A 16344-nucleotide genomic window follows, 5' to 3' on the forward strand; every position below is an offset into this window, starting at 1 on the left:
CCCCACAAGTGGTATTTCAGAAAAGAATTGTAAAATTTTGAGAGTCCGAATGTCTGTGAACAGCCTCTGAGTCCAAGCATGCATGAATTCCATAATCGTGTAGATAAACGGCAAGCTGTGACTTGTAACGCACAAATTAAAGTAATATGAAAAACATTAAGCTCCACCTTCTGGAAGTCACTGTATAAACCTATGTATTTTAAATACTTTTGTTCCGTATGTTTACCACAGTATCTTGTTCTATTTCCCGACATTTCCACTGCTCTGCATTCAGTTTCTAAACGTTAAACTGTACATGTATATATTGTTGTTGACAATCGAATCTAAGTCGAAATTTCAAGTTATCAAAACATCAAGTGGCTACATGCACAGAGAGTGCTGACAAGCTGAATATTGGTCATTTCAAAACCACCCAGCCTTTCATCCGAATTTTCGTCTGTACAGGTCCAACCCCTTATAGACACAATGCCCTCAGATTCAATCTACGGTGATTAAATGGATCAAGGAAGTAGACCATGAAACAAGATACAGGACAATTCTACCGGGAAAGAAATTCAACAGTTGCGGCTGCGTATATCCCCGTGACGCAAACACTTCGCTTCATCAGCAACTATATTCTTGTTTCGATACGAAGTGAATAAAGTCATTGAAAGCAATATGTTTGGTTTGTTTCTCTGCGGTGATATACATATTTACTCAGCGTTCATTGTCATACAGATTTCAAGTGTGATTCGTAACAATCGTTCGCCACCCCTGTTACTTTGCAAAAAAAAAATCGAAAAATATATTTCTGTCTGGCCTGACACTGTAAACCATCGTGATAAAAGTCAAATTAAATGATAATTGAACAACCACTATTCACCATTTCAAGATTATCGATTTGTTAAATTTAAAATGATGCTTGTTCAGGCCGGTGTTGACGGTAATTCGTCCTCTGTATCACCGGTTACCAACTGGTTTCGAAAAACTATCTTACAGATAACGAGATTGCGTAAAAACGTAGTCCTCAACACGCTGAAAAGTAGCGAGTTTGCGCAATGATATTTGACGTGACTCAAGTGCGACAGGGCGAATACGAAGCACAAGTCCGACTGTGTAAACCATTACAAGCATTCAGAAGGAACGGGTTGATGACACCATCATGGTTACGGACAGAATGCCGTATTCCGCCCCAGACAAGAATCACAAAAACAACGAGAGAGAATAATAAAAAAACATCACTGGACGCGTGTGGCTCAAATGCGCATGCGTTCATTTGAAAACAAAGCCAGAGTCAGCACAACTCATATTTAAGGTTGTTGTAGTCGAGGGTCCAAATTAACACATGCTTCAAAGCTCAGTTCAAACACACCTTCGTCTGTTTGCAGGTAAGTTGATTGATATCGTACCTCAGAAACCGTTCTGTCGTTTCAGCTTGCGACATCGTTTCATTGTGAGACACTCCGGACAGCTCAAACGTTCCATTGCATTGTGATATAGTTTTAAATGGTGTTCCCAAGAGTATTTGGCTTTTTATTACCGCATTTCGAAACAGAATTAAATTGGTATCTAAAAACCACCGGCAGGAATGTTTTGAACCATCAGTAATCGTGGTCCTGGATTGTCTTCAATCTAAGTTTTTAGGGGATGCGCACAAAGAAATCTGTTTAATTATGTCGTGTTTTGCTACATGTAATTATGCTTCAACTGACGTTTATGAAACAAACACCCTGCGAGTGAAACTCGGGAAACAAAAAACAACTGTCATTGCATTGAGAATACTTATCTTAGTACGGTAATAACTGATCAAGCAAGATAAAGTGTACGTTCGTTTGTCAGAAAAACAGGGCAAGTATATGAAGTGGTAGTAATTCTAATAATCCCTATTAGTAAAGTCACCATGCTCTGTTCAGTTGATGCCGAACACATTTCGGCGACGTCCGTACTTGCGCGGTATTCTCTTGTTGTCGCCTCTGTGAGAGGCGACAGCAAGAGAACATCGCTCAAGTACAGACGTCGTCGTACTCTACATCTGATTTTAATAAGATTGATGCCGAACCGTGCTGGTTTAAGGACCCTTTCAACTTGACTTCCAACCTAAATAGCTATGTGATCGTTAGTGAAAGACAAAAAATTAATTACACCATTGGAACTAATTTGGGAGAATAGGATATTGTAGTAATGTTGATTTAATCAGCAATTTAAGCTCATCTACTTTCTTTTTTTGCAATTCACTTGTTTTTCAGGGTAATTTGTAATATTGCAACTTTCAGCTATAGGGCACACTAACACCTTTGATAAATTTAGACAATTAAAAGCTTCTAATCTCCCAAATTAGTTCCGATCGTGTTAATTTTGAAAGTACATTTCGACCTAGTTTTTTAAATTACTTCCAAATATCCAAATACGAGTATTTACGCAAGTCCAATCAGGTAGTGGATATCATCATTGATGATATCGTAGTTTTCGCCGTCAACTTTGTCGTCGTCATCGAAGTCTCATTATTATATCATTGTCACCACCATAAATATCATCACCACCCCAAAGCCATCATCATCATCATCATCATCATCATCATCATCATCATCATCATATGTCGTCAATGCCTGTCGTTGTAGCAGTCGCACTTCAGGATCGAGTCACTGCTGCCACACATCAATCTTACAGGAGGCGATTTAACTGGCCTAGGAGCGGAAGCAAAATGGAATTGGACGCCTACGAAGATTTCAAGTTCCGAAGCCTCATCAATTCACAGACGGCCGGCGACTCAGTCACGGAAAACGAAGGTGTGAACCGATTGGAGCGATGCTACATCAGAAACAAGCTCATGCCCATGCTAATAAAGGAGGGGTTGAAGTTTGCCATCCAGGCGAAACGGAAATCCAGGGGTTTAAAGGAGCTGAAAGTGGACGCTGAGTTGGACAAGACAGACTCGGAAACGGTAAACGCCATGTCTCCGTGGTTTTCCTAACTTTCCTTTCAATGCAGCACCTATTAATGCTTCGCTGCATTCATTTCTCGCGTATTTGTTTTTGCTAAAAAGCTACACCCGTGTCGTTGTATAGAGACACCGCTTTCTCAAGTACAGGATATTTTTATTATATGAGTCTAACAAAAACTCTCCCCTCTGCTTCGGCGCTCGTGTTTCCGTTTCCGTTCTCCGTTATACAGAATGTAGGCCGACGACATTCGGTAGGACAAAAGTGTTCGCACGTTTAATTCCCATTGTATTTCGGACAAATGTGATGAATGGGGTAATCATTGAAGTTGTTAATCGAAGGCTATTAATAAATTTTCAAATTAAAAGTTGAGAAAGGATGAAATAGACGGATGATGAACGGGAGGTGGTTTCTCGATCTTCAGATCCTTGAATTGAATCCAGCCGTCCGGCAATAACTATCTTTCCAATTTCTTAGCCTGCCGCAGTGCATTGGAGAACCCAAGAAACTTAAAAAGGAAGGCTGTAATGTGTTCAGAATAGAGAGCAAGCTGACGTAATTTCATTTCCTTGGCTTGGTAGACTTACGCACCAAATACTTCTTGTGCACCTCCAAAAACCCATGACTCAAAATCGATAATGATACCTTTATGGCAGCCCTGTATGTGTATCCAAGGAGAGTTCTTGTGGAATTCACGTAAATTCGTCTGCAAAATCATGAAAGAGTGTCTTGATCGGTGGTCGGTGATATATCACCGTCAAGGGACGGCATGGACGTGTCGTGCTTCGTTCTCTTCAACCAGTTGGAGCCTATTTTGCGATTAATGTTCATTAAATATTCATTCCATATTCATTCAATATTCCATTCATAGCTCGTATCCACTATCACCACAAAATTGCCAGCTATTTTTAGACAAGTATTATTTTTTTCAAAAGATTGCCCATACCTGTACACGTGCCTTTATTGATGAAAGACGCAGGGTTTGATAGATACAGTTCTGGCAGCCCTAGCAAAGAAAGTAATTCATTTAAAGGGCTAGAAATGCCAACTTTTGAAGATTTTTTTCATTATTTTTAATTTTGTATGCCAATTGCAAGTTCTTATTCTACTCCCAAAACAATGTTGAAGCGCCCAATATTTAGGTTGTAAACATAATGTCTGTATGTGTACAATGCACTATCATTGTTTACATTTGAATTCTAGTCCGTATCAAAATTCACTAGCTAACAATAACAATGCGGTTTACACATGAACTGGTTTAATTCAAAGGCTGAATACCGTGGATCTCAACATAAATTAGGGAGCAGAACAAGAAATAATGGTTGATATTAGAAACACAAAAAGGGAAAAATCATCAAAAGTTAGCATTACTGGCCCTATAAGGACTTTCACTATGGTTAGAGTGACAAGGAAATTTCAACGCAGTTGTACCAAATTGATGGACTATTATACAGCAGACGACATCAAGACTTTGTCGTTATTTTTTTTCTTTTAGTTTTCTACGTCACACAGGCCATGAGATATTATTATTAGTAGTAGTAGGAGGAGTTAGCTGCCGACTCGGAGTGAAATATTTATGTGAAGCATGTGCAAGAAAATCTTGATTTGTACAAAAGTATCTCAACTTCCTATAAAATGAGTCCAACCTCCATTGAATAGAGCTTGCATGAGATCTTCCAGTGCGTGAACAAACGTAAAATTGGCGTGTTGGGAGTTCATTGCAATCGACTACATTGAAGAAAAGTGATTTTCTTAAGCGAAATAAAACATTGATTTGAAAACAAAGTATCTGCTCATCGGATTTTCTTGGTTTCCATTTTTTTTCTGTCATGCACTTCTGATTTCCTCCCTATCGAAACTGACAGGGCCAGTCGCCGCCTGAGGCGCCTGACATGATCCAAGACGAACAGTGTGACGTTATCCAGAAGCAACTCATGCCGATGCTAATCAAAGCCGGTCTGAAATTTGCAATCCAGGCAAAACGGAAGTCGAAGGGACTTGGAGAGTTGGAAGTGGAACCGAAGCCTGTGAGGTCGAACAGAGTAAGTTCTGGGAACTGTTATCTCTTAGTTGACATTAAGTAACCGAAAGAAAGTAAGTTTTTCATGCATTTGTGAAATTTTTATAACTGCCAACCTATTCACATTCGTTAAAAGGGACAAAGTCAGCCGTTTTTCATGAATTTTGTTTGATGCGAATAGCTAATATTGTTTGACATGTTGAAAGATACTGAATGAATGGGTGACCATGGATATATTCGACCCCGGTTTTGGACACGATACATGAAACTATCGCGAAAATATTAATGGTCATGACCATTTTAATTCAATTTCGCGATGGTCTCATTTAATTTGTCTAAAACCAAGGTCGAATATATGCATGGTCACCCATTTACTCAGTATCTTTCAACATGTCAAACAATATAAGTAGTATCTCGTATCAAACAAAATTCATGAAAAATGGACGACTTTGTCCCTTTAATATGATTACGTATGTACGGCGGACAGACACATTAAAATTTTTGCACCTTCTTAATAAGGCCGATAAGCTTCTCTGTATCGAGGCCGGGTACAGGCACTCTAAGATCGGGAGTAACGTATTATATGGTGGGCCGGGAGAAGTAACTTTTTCAGATTTTCCGATGTATAGAATTCCGAGAGGAAGTCCTTGACTCTGAGACAAATTCCCTCATTGTTACCACACAGCTAACGCCCGAGGAAGAGAGGAAACGGCTACTCAGAAGAGAACGCAACCGACTTGCTGCCGCCAAGTGTCGATACAAGAAGAGGGAGAGAGCGGAAATACTCGAGAGGGTAAGTTCTCTCAAATTGCCCCACGGCCATCGTCCGATCGGAGGTTTTTACCGGCACAGTAGATTATTCCAGCCATCGCCTGGCGGAACAGAATCGTGTTGCTACATGAGCATGAATGTCCTAGTCGGCCGAGACAGCAAATCCAGTACAATGAATTAGTGAAGGACGTACTTAGGAGAAACATAAAGCGCACTCATCTATTATACACATATGGTTGCACTCTTTCTACCCTCCCTAATACCTCCCCGACTTTGCCACATAGAATGATCACTACCGACGTCCCTCTTAGCATGTTCTATTCATGTCATAGCTATTGAGGGGCGTACCGAGGTAATAAAATACTTTAGATTTCAATAGTTAATTCAACGCCAGGGTCGATTTCGCAACACCCCCTGAGAGTTGGAAACGGAAATCAAGGCTATTTACCACAGAACCTTTGTTCAAATTTTGAAAGCAACGCCGTATATGAAAAATTGATAATGATCGTGCAAACGGTGAATACAGGAAAATGGGCGACGAACATCCAATAGCAATACGACAATGTGATTGTGTTAGACATGTTTACACGGAAATAAACTCAAAGAATCGATAGAACGGTTTCTCCGTGCTAATATCTCTGTGCTCATACATGCAGTGGATATCTAAGATTCGTTTTCAGAATTACAAAAGATCATTGACCCCTATCGAATAAGGGGAGGGGGGGGGGGCTTTGGTCCGATTGATACTTGAAAACTACGATATGTAATTCGAAACAAAATGACCCTCTCGTCATCGGTCAAATGAGCGCTGTATCATATTTACCGCTGTGGAAAATACCGTCAAAATTTTACAAATTTGAAGCAAGTTCTGCAATGTGTAAGAAACATAAATTTATTAGCTGTACGGTGTGGGTTTTTTGCGAAACAAAAATGTTCCTCCTAATATTAACGCATTTCTCAGTTTGCCGGTTTAGCTGTACTAGGATCCGATCGCTTTATGGTATCTCTGGCTCTGTCCACCACATATTGATGACAAACTGGAACTGAGGACATTCCTCTCCCCTTGCAGTGTTCCATGTTATGATTCAGTTGGTTTTCGGGTTGTTTTTTTTTATTTTAAGTTGTGGTAACTTTAATAGAGCCGCTTGCTATGCACTGATGATGACGTCAGCAACACACCACGTGACGTTGGTGAAACTTACTACAAAACCACGTCACGTGGTTGATGATTTGTAAAATAGTGAAAAATATTGCGAATTTCAACGTGTTTTGGGAGTAGAATAATAGCCTGATATTAGCATGATACGAAACAGAAAAAGTGGGAAAAATCATCAAACGTTACAGCGACCGACCATTAGTTTTCATTTTCTTGGTGTATTTTCCAGTATCTTCTTTCTTATGTTTGTGAAATACTGTTTATTTTCCTGCTCTGAAAATCGTGTTAAAATGCCTTGCGTTAAAATTTGAAAATATAGTCTATATGTGTGCAAGTTTTTAGTCCAGGCTGGAATTTACTTGCCAACAGCAACATTGGACATTTTGCATATAACAAAACTTATAGTTGTCGACATACTCTTTGGAAAACAATCGACTCGTTATATGGAATAAAAAAAAAACATGTAAATTTTAACCAAATTTATGGCTATTTTTCCTTTAAACTAAAACATTAAATCAAAAATAGAACACCAACGGTTTTGATAGTTTCACATCATTTTCATAATTTAGTAATACAATAGACACTGAGGAAGAGGTTCATGGTGACGCCTCTCTCTTCATTGTACGACAATTTAGGCTTATTATTAGTCTTGTTCCCCTGGCTACACTGTGCTCATGAATAAGGTCTTATGTGGACATCGTATTTTGGCGGGTTAATTATTTTGACAGAGAGAGAGAGAGAGAGAGAGAGAGAGAGAGAGAGAGAGAGAGAGAGAGAGAGAGGCAGCGTTCATAACTCATCCAAGTTACTCAAAAATCACAAAATTCATCATGATGTCATATCTCTATCATTTCCTTGTGCTTGTATGAAGCCATTCTCATGTTTCTCCGGCTATCAAATCCTCATACTGGTATCTTTGAGCCGCATATGTGTCGGTAGGTTTTTTGTTTTATTATTTTGGAGGTAAACGAGGGGAATGTGAGGAATTTTTCTCACGTTCAAGGATGCAGGCATTGGAAATGAGGGAAACATGAAGAATGGCTTCATACCAGCACAAGGAAATGATAGAGATATGAGAATGACATCGATATTCGACATTTCCAAATACAGTTTTGTCGTCACATAGAAGGCCATCCCTCTATGTGAAGTAAAGGGTTAGGATTGCTGAATTGTGAAAACACATTACCGGTACTCCACTCGTCGTTATATTAATTTGCATTTCTATGACGAATTCAGTCGGTCAGCGGCTGCTGGCTACTCTGTCTGTAAACCACACTAACTTCTTGTACTTCTCCTAAAACGATGTATGAAATCCTACTTTGCAGCTCGCCAAAATGGAAATTAATAGGCTGTGGGTAAAAAATTTGTGTATCTCGTAGGACGAAAATAATGAAAAACATCATCAAAGTTACGATTATTTACATGTACGAAGGGTAACTCGTTCAAGATCGTTTTCAGAACCGTGTATACCGGCGGTTCATTATCAACAGTGCGTTTCCTTTCTAGAGATACAAAATTCATGAAGAGAATGCCAATTTGCATATTGTGGTTCAAGTATGAATGAATCGCATTCATAATTACGGTCCATAAACCGTGGAAAAAACTCACCCCCGTGAGACTTTTAATGAAAGGCTGTTTCGAAATAAGTTTTTAATTGACAGCTCTGAGCATGTTTGCCCTCCTGATCCTGACAACCAATGAAGCTGTAGAATGCTGAAATGCAGTTGATATGATTAGAATACGGCATGCGTCAGTGCTCAGATTAGCTCGACGGCATGTAGATGAGATAGTTTAGAAATGGAACAATGGTAAAGATATGTGTACTTTTTTTCCTTAATCAAGTAAAACCATTTCATCTCAATTTTTATCTCCTTTGTGTGGGTTGCATTTCGTGTCGCGACTTGTCTCAATCCTTTACCCGAACAATAATAATTCGGAGGGCAGTCAGACATTGTGTCTCCTACCTGTCTCTACAAATGTTTACTCCAATTGATTCATGAATATCAATATGAATTGATATTCATATTCAGATATCAACAACAATTAAACTTTGAATCGGACAATATATAGTTCTATTTCTATCTCAATATAAATACTTTCTGTCCGTAAATATTCTTCGTGTTTTATGTACTCTTCCTCCATCTCCTCGCTTGCTCCATTCCCTTCTCTACCCCCGTTTCCGTTTGTCAATCTCTCGTTCTCTGCCTGTTTCTAGTTATCTGTCTGTTCCTCTCGGTCTTTGTGTCTATTTTATCTGTCTCTGTCTGTCTCTCTGTCTCTTTGTCTCAGTCTCTCTATATCTGTATGTCTGTCTGTCTTTGTCTATCTCTGGTCTCTATATCTGTATCTCTCTCTCTCTCTCTCTCTCTCTCTCTCTCTCTCTCTCTCTCTCTCTCTCTCTCTCTCTCTCTTCTCTCTCTCTCTCCTTCATTACCAGGAAATCCATACATTTGGCATACATATTGATGATGGTAGTAATCACAAGAATGGAATCACGTTTTTTATGCATTCAACATTTTGTCTTTCAAATTCAGCGTACTTGTACTCCAAAATGTACCTCATACCTCTGGCCATATCATTACCCGGGAATGATATTTTAATTTATGACTTCTTGACTCTAAGGATTGTTCTACCATGGCTAGGGAAAGTCATTCGTGATGTACACGATTAACACGCTTTCGCATCGAGAGTTAAGACAATACACTAATAATGTGCAATGAGGTACATTCGTAACTGACCAGGGTTTTGCACGGTCCCAGGCAATATGATAACTTAACCCTTTGAGCGCCTAAGTCAAGTTTTGTCACCGATATCAAAATACACACCAGTCAATTTTTTTCGAATTTTTGCTGAAATTTTGATAAAAATCTGAAGCCAATAAAATGTGATGCTCATTTGGTCCAAAATTGTCAAAAAATTACAGAAAAATTCACAAAATAGGTGAAATGTTGCAACGATAATTTTGGTGAGAAAAATTGCAGCACTCAAAGTGTTAAAGCAACAATAGCCTTAAGGTTTTGATAATATGTTCACCCTTTTCTTGTCAGGAAAAAAAAGAACACTGTCTTTGCATTCCTGAACTATGTCGAGATAGGAGGTATTGTCTTGTAAATCAAAATGCTATGTATACAAGTTTGGCAGTGTTGTTGTTCACGAGTGAGACCTACAGTCCAGACCGAAATTCAATTGTCAACGACTCGATAACTTTCATCGGATTTGACATACATACACGCTAAATTGACCAATTTGAACATGGTGTTGAAGTAGGGCAAGAAACCTTATTTTATCACCAGAACAGAGATATTTTCACCTGGAAATTTGAAATACCTCGAAACATTTTTTCCCTGCCACCTTAATATCCTTTTATCACGATACCGATTCCTGCGTACTCACTGTCATAACACATTACAGTTTTTTTTCGAATTTTGTGAACATGTACTTCACTGACGGTTCATCATGTACGGGGGGGGGGGGGGGCCTTCACGTGGAAATTGTAAATCTTCAACGCTTGCATTGTCGGTACTAGATAAAATGTCGAGAGCGGTACAAAGATTCAAGGAAGGTGAAAAATTATGCGATGGTTGTCGCAATGCCTATCTCGAACAATCTGGGTTGCCTTTATGTCCGACTATGTTCAATCGGGAAAAAACAAAATTTGATATATTCTCGTTTTCTGTTTATGACTTTGCTTTAGTGCACAATTATAATGCATCGCTACAGTATACATAATATGTTTTAGTCTCTGTGCACGCTAAATTTCAGGGAAACTAAATCTTTAAGCTGCAATACCACCAAAGTTACAGATCACCGAATCTAATCAAAGCAACACACTCTCGTTTGTGATTTATTATGATTAAAATTGAAATCGGACTTATTTCTCTCCTCCAAGATGGCCTTTATTTGTCGACAAGTTAGATTTCTCTGAATTTAACTCTAAAGTTATTACAGGCACTCTATTTAATTTTGGTATCAATTTAAACTCAGCGGCCAGAGTCCTAATTTCATTAGACAAAATTCTAACACCAGATAAAAATAAATTATTAAATTTCAATTGCAGGCATTGCATTCTACTGCCGATCGAGTTTGTTCTAGTCAGTAAGAGGATTATAAAGGTGCCACAGCCTTTTGTTTTCCATTGAAATTGTACTCGGGTAAGTAAATTTCCTGGCAAGACAATCTGGCGCCTGAACCATGCCTTTAAGCAAACATTGCATTCAATGTACTCGCCTGGTACATTATGTTGAGCCAAGTTTCCTTTCGTCCATTATGAGCCTGGAGGGGTGGGGGTACATTATTGCGTAAATACATCAATAGTTAATAAAGCGTATGGAGTCGTAAACCACGGCGTGGCGATTCGCGATTCGCGATAGATCGATGGATGGGTTTAGTGCTTTATCCTACAGCCGTGTGCATGTTATCCTCAGCCAGGAGAATATATAGATGAACAGTCGTGATTCAGTTTGAAAGAGCGATCTATAGCATGTTCATGTTTAAGCATGTACATACAATGTACTATATTGAATCCATAGACCAAACAGAATTTTCCTTTAAATTCTCAAAACACCAGCCTTTATACGCATCACAAGAAGAACAAAAGAATTTACAATGAGAGTTTTCCATTGAAGCGAGTGATACATCCTATGAGCGACGAGAAATTCATACTGAGCCCACTGCAACCTGAAAGAGACAGTGGAACATTTGTTTGATTGTCTGGAATCCAAAGCCTTGTAGGCTATTCATAAATTTTCAAACCTCCATTCATCATGAAACAGCTCAAACTATTGATCATGTCATTTGGGAGTGCTACAACAAAATCAAAATGGATTGTATAAAACTGTTGGATCGTTAAATAATTGCAAAGTACCACTTACATCTCATCAGATTTGTAAAACACCAGTCCCTCCCTTATATTTTCTTCTCAAAAACAAATATAAAAGTCCGACCGGTTGTTACAGACAGAATCACTGCAAGAAAGACTGGCAAGTCCGAAAGGTTCCACATCAAACGGTTGTGTCGATATTTTAACCGAGACAGTTATGTCTGAGTTCCTCAGACACTGTTTGATGTGCCCTCTATTACTTTTTCTCATTTTGTTCCGTTTTTGTTTATTGACCTTGGTATTGATGTGATTGTTCGCACTTTTTTTCTAGTGACGCCTTTTTCTTAAAGATGTACTTTTTCCTTCTTTTATAGGGAGGCAGTCCAGTCGTCGGAACCGCGCATGTGCGACTTTCTTGTTCACAATGTATTTCATGCATGATATCGAGATGCATCAAGTCAACATAGCTGCATCATTAACAAACATGTTTTAACTTTCATCAATCGCTAACGTACCCTAGATACAGTGTTTATATCGGCCGTAGGGGTCCCTGGCAACCTTTGAGCAGCGTTCCGACGACTGCCTCCCTTTAATAAACTAAGTCTTTCTTTGAAGAGAGGGGCAAGGGAGTACCTTCTTTGTCAAAATGAGATGATGGAATGATGAAAGCTTTTCAGGTGTTGTTAAACAAGGAGAAAACTTGAAGGGTTGGGAGAAATTTAATTTTGGGTGCATACAAGGGGTTAAAATCAACTTTCAACACGTTTGGATCAAAAATGGACGTTAATAAATGGACCATTATTTACGGGCAATTATTTAAACGTTTGGTGCACTTACAGGCGTTTTAGCTCTGTGTGTCACGGTGGATTTCCTCTTCAACTGCCAATTGAAATAATGTCGAATGGTTGGTATTCGGTTTGTCAGAGCAGCCTTTGTGTGTTATGTCCGATCTTAATGTTTGCGACTAAAGCTTGTTTTAACAGAGATTTCAACGCAGCGAGTTTCCGGTCCAATAACTCGGTGGCTGTCATCTCCTACTTGAAAAGAGTGTGCAACGTTTTCATCGGTAACAATGCGGGGAGCACGACCACGTTTGTTGGGGGTTTTTTGTTTGTTTATTAACAGGAGAGTCACAGTGAACACGTGACCCGTTCAAGCGTTGTCGACCGAGTCACAGAACTATTTAACGTGGTTTCCGCTTCGTCTAAGAAACGGGAGATGAAAAAAACAGCGAGAAGCATGTCTGGTGCAGTTTTTCTCGGACAAAACACACGAATTGACATAGTATCTGTCGGCGATACGCGACCCTTGGACTTCAGTTGATTCAAGCCATGGTGTGCGTACATCGTAGGAACACGTTACTTTGATCAGTTCGTCTCGCGCTAAAAAGCCCATGAAGATTAAGTTTTATGATTAAATAGAGTCGATCGTACGGACTGTCTCGTTTTCTTAAAGGAGCAAATAATAATTTTATTGTTCCCACCTTAAGGTGGAGAAAACGCACAGTCTACAAAGATCCGCAAATGATAAGCGAAAAATAAACGCTAACGTCACAACAACAATAACAACAACAGCGCGATAAAAGAAAAATCAAACAATGAATTCAATTACATGTAAGTCCGTGTACACTGAATTTTGTCTTCCCTGTGCCATTTCTATTTTAACATTGTGGCTATGTTCCCCGCCCTAGTCTGGCAATACAATGGCATAATAGGCATAATATAACTTTAATTTGGAACCGCCAACAAAGAAAGAAACTGTCCCTTTGTTATAGGCACATCAATCGTCTTTTCAAACCATTTTACCACACTTCTTTCAGGCTATTGCACTCACCCTGCGGTTTACTCAATGATTTCAACCGGCAGTGTCGAACAAAAGCATTATTAGGTGGTTTTCAGGGGTTTTTTATAGGGTAGTCATAACCAGACCAGATTGCTCACTCACATTGTTTTGGGCTAACTCAAACCATGGATGCTTAAACCAATTTGCACACGGATGCACGGTCCTATCGCCCACGCATGAGCGTAACTATTATGACCGAGCACGGAGAAGCCGCTGTATGTGTGAAAATGTTTGCCACGGTAACCCGGCTTTATTTGTATAGACGGGTGCTACACCACACAAGAAACAATTTTTTATTTGACATTGTACGGATCAGTCGTCTACTTTGTAACATAGTAAAATATACTGGAGAAACAAAAAAATTTATTCCGGGTGACCGTTTTGCTTATTTTCAGCAGGAAGCTTTAATACGCAAAACTTCACAAACTTGTGTATTGTTGCGCGTGCGCTCGTTACAGGGACGTGTCGATGACCTGTCAATGCATGTTGTGCGACTCCCAAATCGTGAGCAGCGCACTCCGCCGGGTTCGAAAGGTTACAAAGACATACATCAGTTGAATTTTCTCCAAGAGCAAGCATTAACTGCCAGAGCTGACCCTCTTCAATAGCGTCGACGGCACAACTCAACAGAGTTGAGCGTGGCGCCTTGAAAAACCTGAATGTGCAACTTTGTTAATTGGTCGTTGAGGGCGGTGCACGAGACGCTCGTGCAGATAGCGGTGTCGGCGTCCGGCGGCTGTCGCAAAAATTATTACGATGAATGTGACATCGAATATGAAAGAGCCTACCAACATATGCCCTCTTCGATTCGTCGGTATATCCGCTTTTAATCATGTTGAGCATGGTAGTATAGAGGAGAGTATCCTGAGCATCAAGTCGAACGAACAAACAGCGAAATTTGAAGGAAAGACCGCGGGTTAGCGATACACCCATGCATGAGAAAAAATGGCCATTAGTATCCTGTATGAAGGATATGCATTCCCGCATGTATCTTAACGGTAGTACCAAAAAATGTTCAAAAGAGCGAGACGACAATTTTCAGTCAGCCACGGTACAAACAAGCAATAACTGTAGCGACAATCTATATCAGAATAATCAGAATGAAAGTACGATAAAATAAGAAAATTGCGTCCCTGCATCATTTCTACCAAATGTCGAGGATCAGAAATAAAATGTAATTTTTCTAGACACGACCTGTACGTTACAGTGTACTTTCGAATGTTTACAGTATAATCTGTTTGTGAAATGCAATTTTTCACTCTACTCCTAAAACCACGTTGAAATACCTAGCGTTTCAACATGTTAACACGGCCGGATGCGTGTTAAATAACCGATAATATTTTCGATAACTGAATTACATTCATACTTCATACAGTTATCGACAACAACACTGCATATTGTGATAAATGCGCTGTTGGTTAGGAGGATACCTTGTGTTTACAAATACTCCATTAAGAAGCATGTGATCATTTGATTATTTTACAGAATAAAATAATGACAAATATTATCAAACGTTACAGCTACTGTCCTTTTAACGTTACTGATTAGGGAAAATGGCATGTACCATTGGCCCTCGACGGTCTATGGTATTACGTCCAACGAGCAACCTGAGAATGTTTTGGAAAATGCTGCACAATGGACCTATGGACCTCGTTCTGATAACTGGGTGGTACCAACTGTTAATCAGTTAATTAATTAATTAACTACCAAATAATAACATCGTGTTTATAAGGATTGGAGTTGATGACACATCGTGAAGCGTAATTTTAAAAATTTGCTTTCATTAAGTGATCAGCTGATCGAATGAAATGGACGGATGTGACAAAGCCGCCAGGTGGACGACTTCAGACGACTTTGTCAATGAATCCTTACACTATTAAACGTCATATTTAATTTCCACTGACGATCGATGTGAAGTGTCTCTACCATCTTTTCGTGAGCAAACCTCATGGATGATCTAACAGAGAAGCCCGTGTGTGTGTGTGTGTGTGTGTGTGTGTGTATATATATATATATATATATATATATATATATATATATATATATATATATATATATATATATATATATATATATATATATATATATATATATTTTACGCATAGTTGTCGACACAACACAGTCCCGTCGTTATTAACGTCTGTCTTCTTTAGCTAAACGAGACATTCTTTCGTTTTCTAGGAGACAAGACAACTGGAAGAAGCCAACGACAAGCTAAAAGCAGACTTAGCCAGACTGGAAGCTGAAAAGAAGCATTTGTCAGAGACGTTACAATTTCACACTGTCCACTGCCCTACGGGACAGACTCCGCGGTGTGAACAATCACCGTACGCGTACGCGCAAACCACTTTGTGGCATCGTCAAGCGGTCATCGACTAATCGTTCCAGTGTTGGAGTTCTTTGATTGGTCCACGTATATGGGACAACACATATAATCCGTTAGTATACGTTTGCGCGTGATATTTATATTTATCTGTTTATTTATCTATTTATTTATTTATCTATTAAATTCTTGATTACAAAAGTTCTGTTGTCACACTGTTGAATGGACCAGCCGTTTGATAAGTGAGTTGACTTGATTTTCATGTCAAACCAGAATCGATCACTCTTCATCTTCTATTTTCCATCTTCAGATTTAGGACGAATCGCTTCCCGCGACCCTTTCAACGGAAAAGGAAGTTTCCGTCTGCTAGCCAAATGATAAAAATGAATAAGTAATCCAAATGAAAGGTCGAGTTCAGTTAAAGGTGGAACGCCTTCCACTCTGAGTAATATTCGCCTAGAATGGACTGGCCATATCCACTTATTTAAAACGATA

General features: G+C 39.2%; 1 protein-coding gene across 2 annotated transcripts; it reads left to right on the forward strand.

The window, feature by feature from the left end:
* The first annotated feature begins 987 nt into the window (after positions 1–987).
* Positions 988–16050, forward strand: LOC139149934 (activating transcription factor 3-like). 2 transcript variants are annotated; one of them, XM_070721995.1, is made up of 5 exons: positions 988–1367; positions 2647–2920; positions 4784–4960; positions 5624–5731; positions 15708–16050. In XM_070721995.1, the coding sequence occupies exons 2-5, from the start codon at positions 2681–2683 to the stop codon at positions 15903–15905; spliced, it is 723 nt and encodes a 240-aa protein (XP_070578096.1). In that variant the 5' UTR covers positions 988–1367; positions 2647–2680; the 3' UTR covers positions 15906–16050. The 2 variants fall into 2 exon arrangements, with proteins under 2 accessions (XP_070578096.1, XP_070578095.1); XM_070721994.1 differs by lacking the exon at positions 988–1367 and having other exon boundaries at positions 1377–2920.
* The last annotated feature ends 294 nt before the right edge of the window (positions 16051–16344 follow it).

Source organism: Ptychodera flava, chromosome 14 (assembly GCF_041260155.1).
Source record: "Ptychodera flava strain L36383 chromosome 14, AS_Pfla_20210202, whole genome shotgun sequence".
Taxonomy (NCBI): domain Eukaryota; kingdom Metazoa; phylum Hemichordata; class Enteropneusta; family Ptychoderidae; genus Ptychodera; species Ptychodera flava.